Source organism: Callorhinchus milii, unplaced genomic scaffold (genome assembly GCF_018977255.1).
Source record: "Callorhinchus milii isolate IMCB2004 unplaced genomic scaffold, IMCB_Cmil_1.0 Scaffold5, whole genome shotgun sequence".
In the NCBI taxonomy this organism is placed as follows: Eukaryota; Metazoa; Chordata; class Chondrichthyes; order Chimaeriformes; family Callorhinchidae; genus Callorhinchus; species Callorhinchus milii.
Window position 1 is genome coordinate 21323312 of NW_024704746.1, and position 11335 is coordinate 21334646.

General features: G+C 41.6%; 1 protein-coding gene across 1 annotated transcript; it reads left to right on the plus strand.

Annotated features, from left to right (window-relative positions):
- Positions 1 to 1867: 1867 nt before the first annotated feature.
- pcsk9 (proprotein convertase subtilisin/kexin type 9) lies at positions 1868 to 11060 on the plus strand. The gene is made up of 12 exons (XM_007899835.2): positions 1868 to 2183; positions 3558 to 3749; positions 4149 to 4272; positions 4931 to 5064; positions 5970 to 6111; positions 6579 to 6775; positions 6993 to 7176; positions 7831 to 8001; positions 8435 to 8583; positions 8880 to 9057; positions 9812 to 9975; positions 10374 to 11060. Exons 1-12 carry the CDS (start codon positions 1992 to 1994, stop codon positions 10575 to 10577), a joined length of 2031 nt encoding a protein of 676 aa, XP_007898026.1. The 5' UTR covers positions 1868 to 1991; the 3' UTR covers positions 10578 to 11060.
- The last annotated feature ends 275 nt before the right edge of the window (positions 11061 to 11335 follow it).

Consider the following 11335-nt stretch of genomic DNA (forward strand, 5'->3'; position numbering starts at 1 on the left):
ACAAGAGAGGAGAGAGCATCAGGAGTAAAGGAAAATGCAAATATGTGCAAAGGATGTAGGATGGACCAGAATGTACTATAAACATGCGGGCAAAAGTGACCAAAGCTATTGAAGGATACAGAGGGATTTTATACAATGGACAACATGCCAAAGTGGGCAACGGAAAAGGGGCCCAGTAACTGTGACTGGGGAAAGATGTCAGCAATAGCCAAAAGCAGCCGCCCCTATCTCTGAGCAGCTTGCGGCTTGTATAGTTTAGTTTTACTCCAGCTAGTGGATTCACTGATTAACACATCAAGTGAACAAAGTGCACATCTTTAAAGATGTTTTAATCTAAACTTACAGAATTGGAGTTCCCTCCCCTACACTGCCATCTGGGCTTGTGGAGAAGGGTGTTTCCAGGAAACCAAGATTATCTCAACTTAACCATAAATCTGATTGGCTTCCACAAATCGAACGAGAAAGGAAAAAAAAGTTTGAGATACAGTGTAGGAACTATTAACCCAATGTGCTCTGGACCAAACATCGTAAACTTGAGCTGTATTTATAATTTCAATTATAACTTGACGAACACCATCGGTTACTTTTAAGATGCACAAACGTGAAAGTCACAAAAAGAGATGCGCCAACGGTATAATGTGTAAAAACGAGGGTACAGCCCATTCAGATTAGAACCACTCAGATTAAAATCTCACACTGTCAAGAGTAGTCACAGGAATATCTCACTCTTAGTTTCAAAATCCTGACGCCAGTTGTTCTTAAGATATTTTAAAATAAATTCTACAATTTGAATTCAAGTTGCTTCTACGTTACCCCCATTGGGAAACCTACACCCTATTCAGAACATCTGATGTTGGCGTTTAATGCGTGTTTAAGGGTTGATTTTTAGATGGGATTGTAAATTGAAATGCAACCATGGTGCACAGCTCACTATGCATCAGTGGGTCACCCTGTGCTGATGTCACTCAGCAACAACATCTTACCTTATCCTTAATCTCAGATAACCTATATCCTACCAGAATACGATTTCAAACGCTGATATTCTCGACGTCTTCTTCATTGGTAAAATCTTATGTTCTGAATGATTTGTTTGCTGCATAAAGCAGCTTGTAATATATCATATATTTTTAATGCAATTGCTTTCTTTTTTTAAACTTAATCTGGGTTTTAATGACCTGGGACACAAGTCACTAAATGTACCGACCCATCGTTGTAAAGCTCTCTGATACATTATCCTATGCTACATCAATGCAAATTGTTGTTATTATCAATACTGCTCAATAAATAGTCACAAACAGTCATGAACACAGATTTATCTGGCGCACGCTGGGAGAAATTCTATTCTCTTTTCCAATAATGTTCGGTTGGGTAGGTTTAGAGTTTCAGAAGCGTCAAATGCTCCAGCGCAGCCAACTCGATGGTTGATTTGAATTTAAATTGAGCTAAGGCATTGCTCACTAACAACATTTAGGAACATTTCTTTTGTGTTTCAACAAATATCATTAGGCAGGCAAGCCTTTCCTCGCTATTCTCTTTTTTTCCCCCACGAATATAGGAGTAACATACCCTCTGTTTTTTTACACATGTATAAAATATTATTTTAAATAATTGCATTGTTTGATCCATTATTTAACACAACTCTACAATCTTATACAGTAAACTGTGCAATCTTATGTGCAAAGCAATGTGTAAGTTGCATAGTTTAGCACATGTTTTCTTGAGTTCCTCTGGGCTGAGAGAGGTAGGTTGAACATTGATGGAAAGGGGCTGTCTTTCGCTTCACTTGGCTTGTAATTTGATCACTGTGGGCTTTCCAAAGGCAGGTGAAGTTTGATATGAATGGTTGATGCGATGTGAGAGCAGTGGCGTGATCCTCAGACCAGGGACCATCACATCAACAGCCCCCGCATCTGTCCCCAGGTATTTAACCCCCAACACAGAGCCTTGACGCCTGTCACTGAGACTCCAACTGAAACCCACAGGCTTGCAATATGCGTGGCTTTAAAGTTTGCCCAAACTTAGTGATTCTCCTCTGGTTTGTAACTCTGTCTGTTGCATTAGAGTTTGAGGAAGAAGAGGAATTCGAGGAGGAGATTCTGGAAACTTTTCCCATTTATGAAACGTTTGTAGAGTTTGAAGCTAAGACTCAGAACATGCCTGCACCCTTTCACCGATCCAACAAAGTAAGTGTGTTTTTTGTGAGTCTATTTCAGTGTTGACATTGCTTTGAAATAATGCAACGCAGAGAAGATAAAAAAAATTCCTCTGTAAATGAATTGCCTTTATCCAACCAATGCCTCATTGCCTTAATGCTTTTCATCTCTATGAACTGCACCAATTCTTTCGTACGGTTTCCCTTTTAACACACTGCCTCTGTGCACTTGATTTATTTAAACATTGGCTGTAAACTGTCTTTCTGTTCCCTGAAAATATTATTGTTTGCAACTGAATAACTTCAATAAAGCGCTGCAATTTTCTGACTGGCAAAATTATCAAATATCTATTATTAATCTATTACTATTCTGATAGATTTTGAGGAATTGTAACAAAGAGAAAGAACCAATGCTATCCCACAGATAAAAGGTGCGGCTGAAGAATTTCTAACGACATATCATATAATGTACAACATTGCCATGAAGTATTTCAGTACATTGCAATTAGGATTAGATTAATCCAGGCCATCACATTAGTATGTAGATTTATTAAATCAGCCAAAGTTGCTGGAAATAGTGTCAAAGGCTCCATTGTGAAAATAGTATTGTTAGGGATATGTGCAATATTACAAAGTCAATACCAAGTGTGGGAACATTTCAGAGTAATACTGACAATAATCCTTGCATTTGATACAGCATTTTATCACATTGTTGAGACGCGTCTCGAAAAGCTTCACAGAATATATTGTAAAAAGTGAATTGACTGTGTATTTGATATGGTCGGGGTGACAGGGTGATGTAGTCTGATCTTGAAAATGATCGCAAAACGATATATAAAATAACGTTTAAGACATTTTTTTTAGCTTTTGTGTTAACTCCACTGAGGACGTAATGAACGTTCTGACTTATTTTGTGGTTTAACAGAGGATCTAGAATTTGTTTTCAACCCCATGACTATGGATTTGCTTTTATTCCTGGGGTGGGGTGGAAGGAATTAAGAGGAGTGCAGGATTCAGCAGAACTTCTTTCTTATACTGCACTCAGAGATAGCAAGAAAGATATTGCTGATTGCATGAAGGTAGCTCCGAACTGAAATCAAAACAGTAGCATATTTTATATGTATATATCGGTATATTAAAATATTTAATATATGATATTAAATCCTGGCGTACCATTGGAAGAGATTGGCACTTTACAGACATCTTTGAGGTGTCTCAATGACATGATAAGGGACTATATCAAATCCAAAGATTATTATTACTCTCTGTGGTTCTTAATGAACAGCATTTGTTCTCACTGCGTGAAAAGAATCGGATTGATCAGCTGATCATTTTGTTCTGATTTATGATGGACATTTACTTAACCTGATGACTGAACAATAGCCGTTTCTCACTTCCCTTCCAGGATGCCTGGAGACTGCCAGGACAGTACATCGTGATGCTGAAGGAGAATACTCACAATTCCCAGACACAACGCACCATCAACAGGCTCCGGACAAAAGCTGCCAAACATGGCTACATGACTGAGCTGGTTCATGTTTTCCGGCACATTTTCCAGGGTTTTGTCATCAAGATGAGCAGTGATGTGTTGGACATGGTAATGTCAGAGATGATCTTGTGTTATGCAAAAGGAGATCGAGAGCATGTGCTTAATATGAGCAATCAGATATAATAATGTAATAAATGTAAGAGTAGGAGCATAATTGCTATACGGAGAGCACTGTGTTAAATGTAGTCCATTATATAGTTTATAGACTGAATGGGGTAAAATCACTAATGACCATCATTAGTATACAGCAGAATCTGACAATAAATGGTGGATGAAATGTTTCAGAATTCACTTAGTTTCACACCTCAGTGGAATAAATAAATACTAGCGAGTCCCATCTGAAGATCATTATATTTCACAAACTAGGGAAGGCCCTGTTCAGTGTGGTTTGTATGAATATTTTGCTCATCTAACACACAACGTTTTGTGACCTATCTTTTCTCAAAGGCTCTGAGATTGCCTCACATTGAATATATCGAAGAGGATTCCTTGGTGTTTGCACAAAGTATCCCCTGGAACCTCCATCGCATTGTCCCAGCTGAGGAGAAGCGAGAACAGTACACTCCTCTAAGTGCGTACCTTTAAATCCTTGTCAGAAACTCATTAAATAACTCCCAAGCCAGTTTAGTGGTTTGGTTTGGCGGAGAATTGCTAATTTGAGCTCTTTACAGAAAGGGGAGTGACATTGTCACCAGATTTATCTTTTGCCGTAAATCGTGTATGAAATCAAAGCTGTGTTGCAAAGTGCTTATATTAGGTTGTATTGAGCATAGATCCAACATAACAATAATGGGGAATTGATGGTAAAAACACTGTAGAAATTATTGTCGCAGTTTACCTTGACCCCAGTCACAGGAGAACAAATTGCTACACCAGTGTGATATTTACATTTCTTTCCATGGATTCGCTCATAAACTTTTTTACTGAGGAATTATGGTTAGTTTGGTGATGTGGACTTGTGTTTATAGGCTTTATTTTGCTAGCCGGGTGTCTGACATACGTTGGAATGCTTCACCGTGCGTAAGAGGATCCAAACCGTACAGAATCCAATGCTTTCCACCAACTCATGGAAATTCCAGAGATAGATTGTTGGAATGGAACACGCACTCTCTCTCTCTCTCTCTCTCGGACACCTCCAGATTACCTTCGTCTCGGCTAAATTGCAATTCAAGTCCTAGAGATGAAGATGTTTTAGACTCAGATATCTGGTTAATTTCCTCTTTTGCTAGATAATGGTGACCTGGTGGAGGTTTACTTACTTGATACCAGCATTCAGAGCAACCACCGAGAAATTGAAGGCAAGGTTCTGGTCACAGAATTTGAGAGCGTTCCAGAAGAGGATGGCACTCGATTCTACCGCCAGGTAAGAGAGCGTTACTTGAAATAAAGAGAAAGGGCTGAGAAAGCTTCTGCTGGATGGGCATTGTGAATGTGCCAAGAAATAGATATTTGGTTATCAAAGTATCATTAAGATTTGTTCCAAGTAACACCAGGACATTGTCAAGTGCGAAAATTGAGAAAGAGGTGAAGGGTTTAAAAGGAGGACACAAGAGAAAAACATTCACCATTATAGGGTGTATTTGCAAGATAAATCAACACAGTATCTTTAGGATTCTAGCTTATTAAGCGATATCAAAGTGTTGTGTTGCCTGTCCTGTCTACTGATTGTTAGCTTCCTCTGAATCACTGGGTCTGTATTCAGAGAAATTACAATTTATGGTTAGGACTCGCCTCACAGCTTTCAAACCCCATTTCACAGACTCACAACCTGTTTCGTCACTGTAATCTGACAATGCCCCAACCAAGCTCACACTCCAGGGATGCAGAGTTACTACCCAGTGCTGACAGCAGAAATAAGGGACTCTATTCTCTTTCACCTTTGAATCACCACAACTTCTGGGTTTCACATTTCACCTGAAAGACTGCATCTTTGACGATACAAGGGCAAATCTGAAAATATAGCACCAGTTGTGTACTTTGGAGAACTGTTGTGGTTGTTGCTGTTGAGAGAGGGCAGAAAGCTCATACAGAACAATACAGTAATAGGACGTGCGTTCGTCTCTAGCAGACCTTGAAATGAGATTGCTCAAGTGTTTTTCATTTAGGATATGGAGGAGGGGAGAAACACAGGAAACCTTCGCTCCCACTGGCTGGATTCCAACTGAACTCCCACAGTTAAAAGTAGCATTGGAACAAAGTGTACCACCTACCTGTAGTTCTTATTGATGATCGTTTCTAACATGCAAATGTTTCTGTTCTCCTCCCCAGACTAGTAAATGTGATAGCCACGGGACGCACACTGCAGGGGTGGTGAGCGGTCGGGATTCTGGAGTTGCAAAAGGAGCAAACGTCCGTAGTGTAAGAATCCTCAATTGTCAAGGCAAAGGGGTAACGAGTGGAGCTCTGGCTGGTGAGTGATGTTCACAGGTTACAGCAGGTTTGCCGACACTCGTTAAACTGTTCTCACACCCATCCTGCTCACAGCAGAATTCGGAATTAGGATAGAAGGATACTGTCCTGATACATCAGATACAATTTGTGCTGAGGGGTGTTTGCTGGGGTAAACAGTGATGGCAGCACTCTACCCAGCAAAGGAGCGTTGTGTTTGGAGTCGAGGTACAGATTAGCCATGAGTTTATAGAATGGCGGAACAGGCTCGAGGGGCTGAATGGCCTAACCCCTGTTTTTATGTGTGCGGTTCCCCCTTCCTCAAAAGGACTGATCCTCAGATTCCTTTACACTGTAGGTTGTAGAAATTGAATAGTAGCGATTGTTTTGTCCAAACTGGAAAACTAAAGGATTCTGCACTTTTAACAATATCAAATACTTGTCTTTTTTTTTTTAATAATGATATCGACACGTTCCTCTATTCCTCAGGCTTAGAGTTCATCAGAAACACTGTGATTGTCCAGCCCTACCGTCCTATGATTGTATTGCTGCCCTTCGCTGGGGGATTCAGTCGCACACTGAACTCTGCAGCTAGAATGCTGACACACACTGGGGTCACGTTGATCGCAGCTGCCGGCAACTACAGGGATGATGCCTGCTCGTACTCACCCGCATCAGAACCAGGGGTAGGTTGGTGTTGGTGTCATCATCCAAGGCTTTGCTATCCAACTGCACCACTCGACATCTCAGTAGTTGATTGTAGAACAGCAGCGAGGCCTGGGTATACTTCTCCTGACCAGAAGGCTTCAAGTGGCAGAATATAAAGCAAAATATGGGAATAAAAGTATGTATGATTTCAAAGAAACTTATAAACAGTTGCTTTCTTTGCTTGCCAAACGTTAGGTGATCACCGTTGGTGCCATCAATTTTAATAACCAGCCAACCCACCTGGGGACCATGGGAAGCAACTTTGGCCGCTGTGTGGACCTCTTTGCTCCTGGCGATGACATTATCAGCGCATCCAGCGACTGCATCACCTGCTTCACCTCCAAGAGCGGAACGTCCCAGGCAGCAGCTCACGTGGCAGGTAATGTCGCCTGGGCCAGACGTGAGTCAGTGAGTGCACTCGCTCGGCTCCAAAGTAAGGTGTCAACCAGAGAGCAGGAGGACACTGAATCGCTCTAAATTCTCAACATGCCAAACAAGTTCCTTCTCTCAACCATGTTCTCCCAGGCTGTGTGTGTTATGCTCTGGTGATCCTTCTTGACTAGAAAGCTGAAGAGTGCCCACCATGTCTAGTTTGGTGGCCTGAAAACATAAGCCTCCATTCTCTGCGACAATTGTTTCTTAACCACCTGCTATAGGCCAGTGATGGCTCAACCTAATACATTTTCTTGACTGAATATTTTTAAATTTATGGCCGCACCAAGGGCATAGCTGTGTGGTAGCAACTGGAAATGAGGCAGGGATTTGGAATGGACTCGTGTGGACTCGTGCCAATTGCTGTAGGCAGTTCCAAGGTGAGGATGGCAGCCTGGGGTGCCCTATCCCCGAAACTACTGCTTAAAGTGTTTAAAACTCCTAGATCATTACAGAGCACAATTGAAAGCATCAATTAAAAGATTGAAAGCACCACTGTACTCTCAAGACAACTGTACACTTAATCATTTTAATGCTCACCATCCATAATCCATACTTTCCTGTTGCTTTTTAACTTCCTTCTCAATTTTATCCTGGTCAGGCATTGCCGCAGTGATAATGAATACTGATCCCAATATCACTGCGTCCGCATTGCGTCAGAGGCTAATCCAATATTCTACAAAGAATGCCATCAGCGATGTGTGGTTCCCAGAGGAGCAAAGACTCATCACACCAAACAGGATAGCAGGATTGCCTTCCCTCGTGTTTACTGGTACGTTACCAACACTAGTTTGTGCGAGATACTTTGCATGGTATAATGTAGATTTCAAGAAGACTTGAATCCTAATCTACCTTCGTAAAGTTTAACATCTTCGAACATATTTCTGTTATCTCTAATATCACACACAAGACAGCATTTTGTTCACAAAATACAGTCAATTCACTTTACAATATATTCTGTGAAGTGCTTTGAGACCTCTCAAAGACTTGATCAGGCGCTGTATTAAATGTGTAAGGATGATTATTATTATTATATTTTCTACTTTCAAAATAAAGATGTCATATCCTACCACACGACCACTTTCCTGAGCTGTGGGCGAACCATAGCAGCCAATTGTGCACAGCAGTGTCCCCAAAACAGTCGTGGATTGAGTGACCAAATTACAATAAATTTCCCGACCCTAATAGATTGTTTTTGTTTTCAGAGAACCAGCTTTTGTGCCGGACTGTGTGGTCCAAGCAATCGGGACTTGCACGCTCCGCGAAGGCGGTAGCTCACTGCAGCGAGAACGAGGAGATGTTCAGCTGCTCAAGTTTCTCTAGGAATGGAAAGAGAAGGGGTGACCACATAGAGGTATGGAGGGAGCTCTTATGATGACGCAAATAAATTGGGAGGAAGAAGAGAAAACACCAGTAGAGAGGATGTTGATTTGTAATGGTGTTTAGGAGTCACCCAGGAGTGTTTCATCCTGACCTACGGGATCTTTGCATTATTAACTTAGTATTCAAATTGACTCACTTCCAGCCACTATGTCAAAGCTTAGTTTGCACTTAAGTTAATGTCAGCAGTTGGTACAATTGTGTGATAAAATTCATCAGTGGAAGTAGTGACACAATTCCCTTCTAATCTTATTTTCTGTGCGTCTATAGGAGGAAAGAAGTGTGAAGAAATGCGTGGCCCATAACGCTTTTGGCAGTCATGGAGTTTATGCCATCGCCCGGTGCTGTAGTTGGCCGACAGCAGAGTGCGTGGTTAATGCCAGCTTACAGGCTGATGATGGCACCTCACTGATGGCAGGCTGCCCACACAAGGATTACACGCTGACTGGTAAGAGCGGAATTTAAAATGGGATTGGATACAGGGTAACTGCAGGTTAGATCTTAATTTCAAGGCACATTCACACCAACCAAATCATGAGGTAAGCTTTGCCAAGTAAGTAGCTCAGCGCTTAGTGAAGATCAGGAGTTCAGAGTTTGATTTAAATGTATACGATCTCTCACTCCTGATTACGGAGTGGATAACGCACAAATCCCTGCAGTAGGAAACAGATGGGAAACCAAAAGGGTCCAAAAAAAATAAAGAAATAAACACAACTTATATTTTGACAGGTCAGGCAGCAACTACGGAGAGAAGAGTGGGTTAACGTTCCAGGCCAATGACCTTTCATCAAACCGGGGGATGTTGGAACGGTGCAAATTATAAAGCGAAACAGAGAAGGGGTCAGGGAAAGAAAAAGGGAAAAAATTAGGTGGAGGACAGGAGATGATGAGATCATATTCCCTTCCAACATCTACCAGTTCTGACGAAAGGTGATCGGCCTGAAACGTTAACCCACTTTCCTCTCTCCATAATAATAATAATAATAATCCGTGCATTTGATATAGCGCTTTTCACGTCGGGAGGACGTCCCAAAGCGCTTCACAGAACACACTGTAAAGTGAATTGACTGTATATTTGTGGGCGAACGCGGCAGCCAATTGCTGCCATAGATGCTGCCTGACCTGCCGAGTGTTCCCAGCGATTTCTGTTTTCATTTCCAATTTCCAGCATCTGCAGTGTTTTGCCTTTTGTATTTTGACAGGCTGCAGCTCACACTCTTTTGGACAGTTCAGTGACAGTGTGAGGCCTTTGCCAAACAAGCACTGTGCAGTGCAAACAGGGATGGTCTCGCACGCTACCTGCTGCCACGTGCCAAGCATAGAGTGTGAGGTGAAGGAACAAGGACCTATGGGCTTCACAGGAAAGGTAATTTTAATTCTTCTAAACATCCACTGATTTTTTTTTTAAAGAATAGGCTTTTGGCCATTTACGATTTAGCCTTCTCGTCATTCACGGAGCACATCTCAGTCACCTTTCAAATATCCCATTTAAAAAAAAAACACCCTGAAGTTACCAAGGGAAGTACACTCAGCATGGTCAGCGTCTTTCCACTTGCACAATACCTTGGATTTTCATGTATACCATAAACTAAGGTCTGATAATGATAAGCCTTTTGAGAGTGAAGCCTTTTCTAAATTGAGTTTTATAACCTCTTTTCTTTGTACAAGAACGTTTTAAGCCGAAACACTCGGCTTACTCGAATCCCTCTCGATTCTATGGCTGTCCTTCGCCCGCCTTTTCATGCACCATGTTTTCACTTGCAGGTCAGCATGTCATGCGACGAAAGCTGGACATTGACTGGCTGCAGTGCATATTCCCACGGCTCCCGCACTCACGGAGCATATGCTGTGGATAACACATGTGTGGTAACCTCCTCAGGAGAGGGGAAGGGTGCTGCGGCCGTTGCCATTTGCTGTCGTAATCGAACGAGGCAATCGAAAGGCGCTTTCAAGCTCGCTGACAAATGAAACCCAGTTGTGGGCCGACCGGTAACGCTTTCCCCTCTCAACCTCCACCCAATGTTCTGTACCTCTCTCTCCCCCTATTCTGAAAGCTGTGATGTAATTGGGATGCGTGAACAGTGGCAAGGACAGCCGTCTGGTACCTTGTCCAAAAGACCATGCTTGATAAACTGTGACGGTTGGTAACCCAGACCAGACCACAGAGAATATAGGAAACAAACACGGTGGTTGTGCCCCGTTCAGCACTTTCTTGCAGGAGTGTCTGAATAGCCCTCTTCTCAATCCCTTGCCTAACTCCCCCCTCCCCTCCGGCTATTTTGCCAAATATAAAAGTTAATTTAAAAAATACACAAAGGTTCACAGGTTATCTTGTGAAGTGGCAAATTCACAGAAGACCACGTTCTCTATCGTTTTCGCCTCCCCAGATTTGTAAATAGCTCATTCTTTTTGAGAATGTATTATATTATGCATTTTTGTACTGAAAATTTTGTACGCTTGTTACCAACCTTTAATAAAAATAAAGTTATTAGACTTGAAATGTTTCACTTACCTTCAGAAATTTTTAGTTTGTAACTAAGTTTGTAACCAACTAAGTAACTAACTTAATTTTAAATTAGTTTAATTTAATGTGCACACTTAATGTGATAACTGGCAAAGTAATTCAATACAGATAAATGCAAAGTGCATCATAGAGGAAGGAAGAATAGGAGATGCATGTAACTTCATGAATGGGATGGAACTGGCCAACCAAGGTGAAAGAAATT

Bases quoted from the DNA above. Each gene is read 5' to 3' on its own strand.
- pcsk9 (XM_007899835.2), top strand. From the start codon at position 1,992: ATGCGTGGCTTTAAAGTTTGCCCAAACTTAGTGATTCTCCTCTGGTTT. The intron at 7,177-7,830 runs GTAATGTCGCCT...TATCCTGGTCAG, and splicing joins GGCAGCAGCTCACGTGGCAG to GCATTGCCGCAGTGATAATG. The intron at 8,584-8,879 runs GTATGGAGGGAG...GTGCGTCTATAG, and splicing joins GAAGGGGTGACCACATAGAG to GAGGAAAGAAGTGTGAAGAA.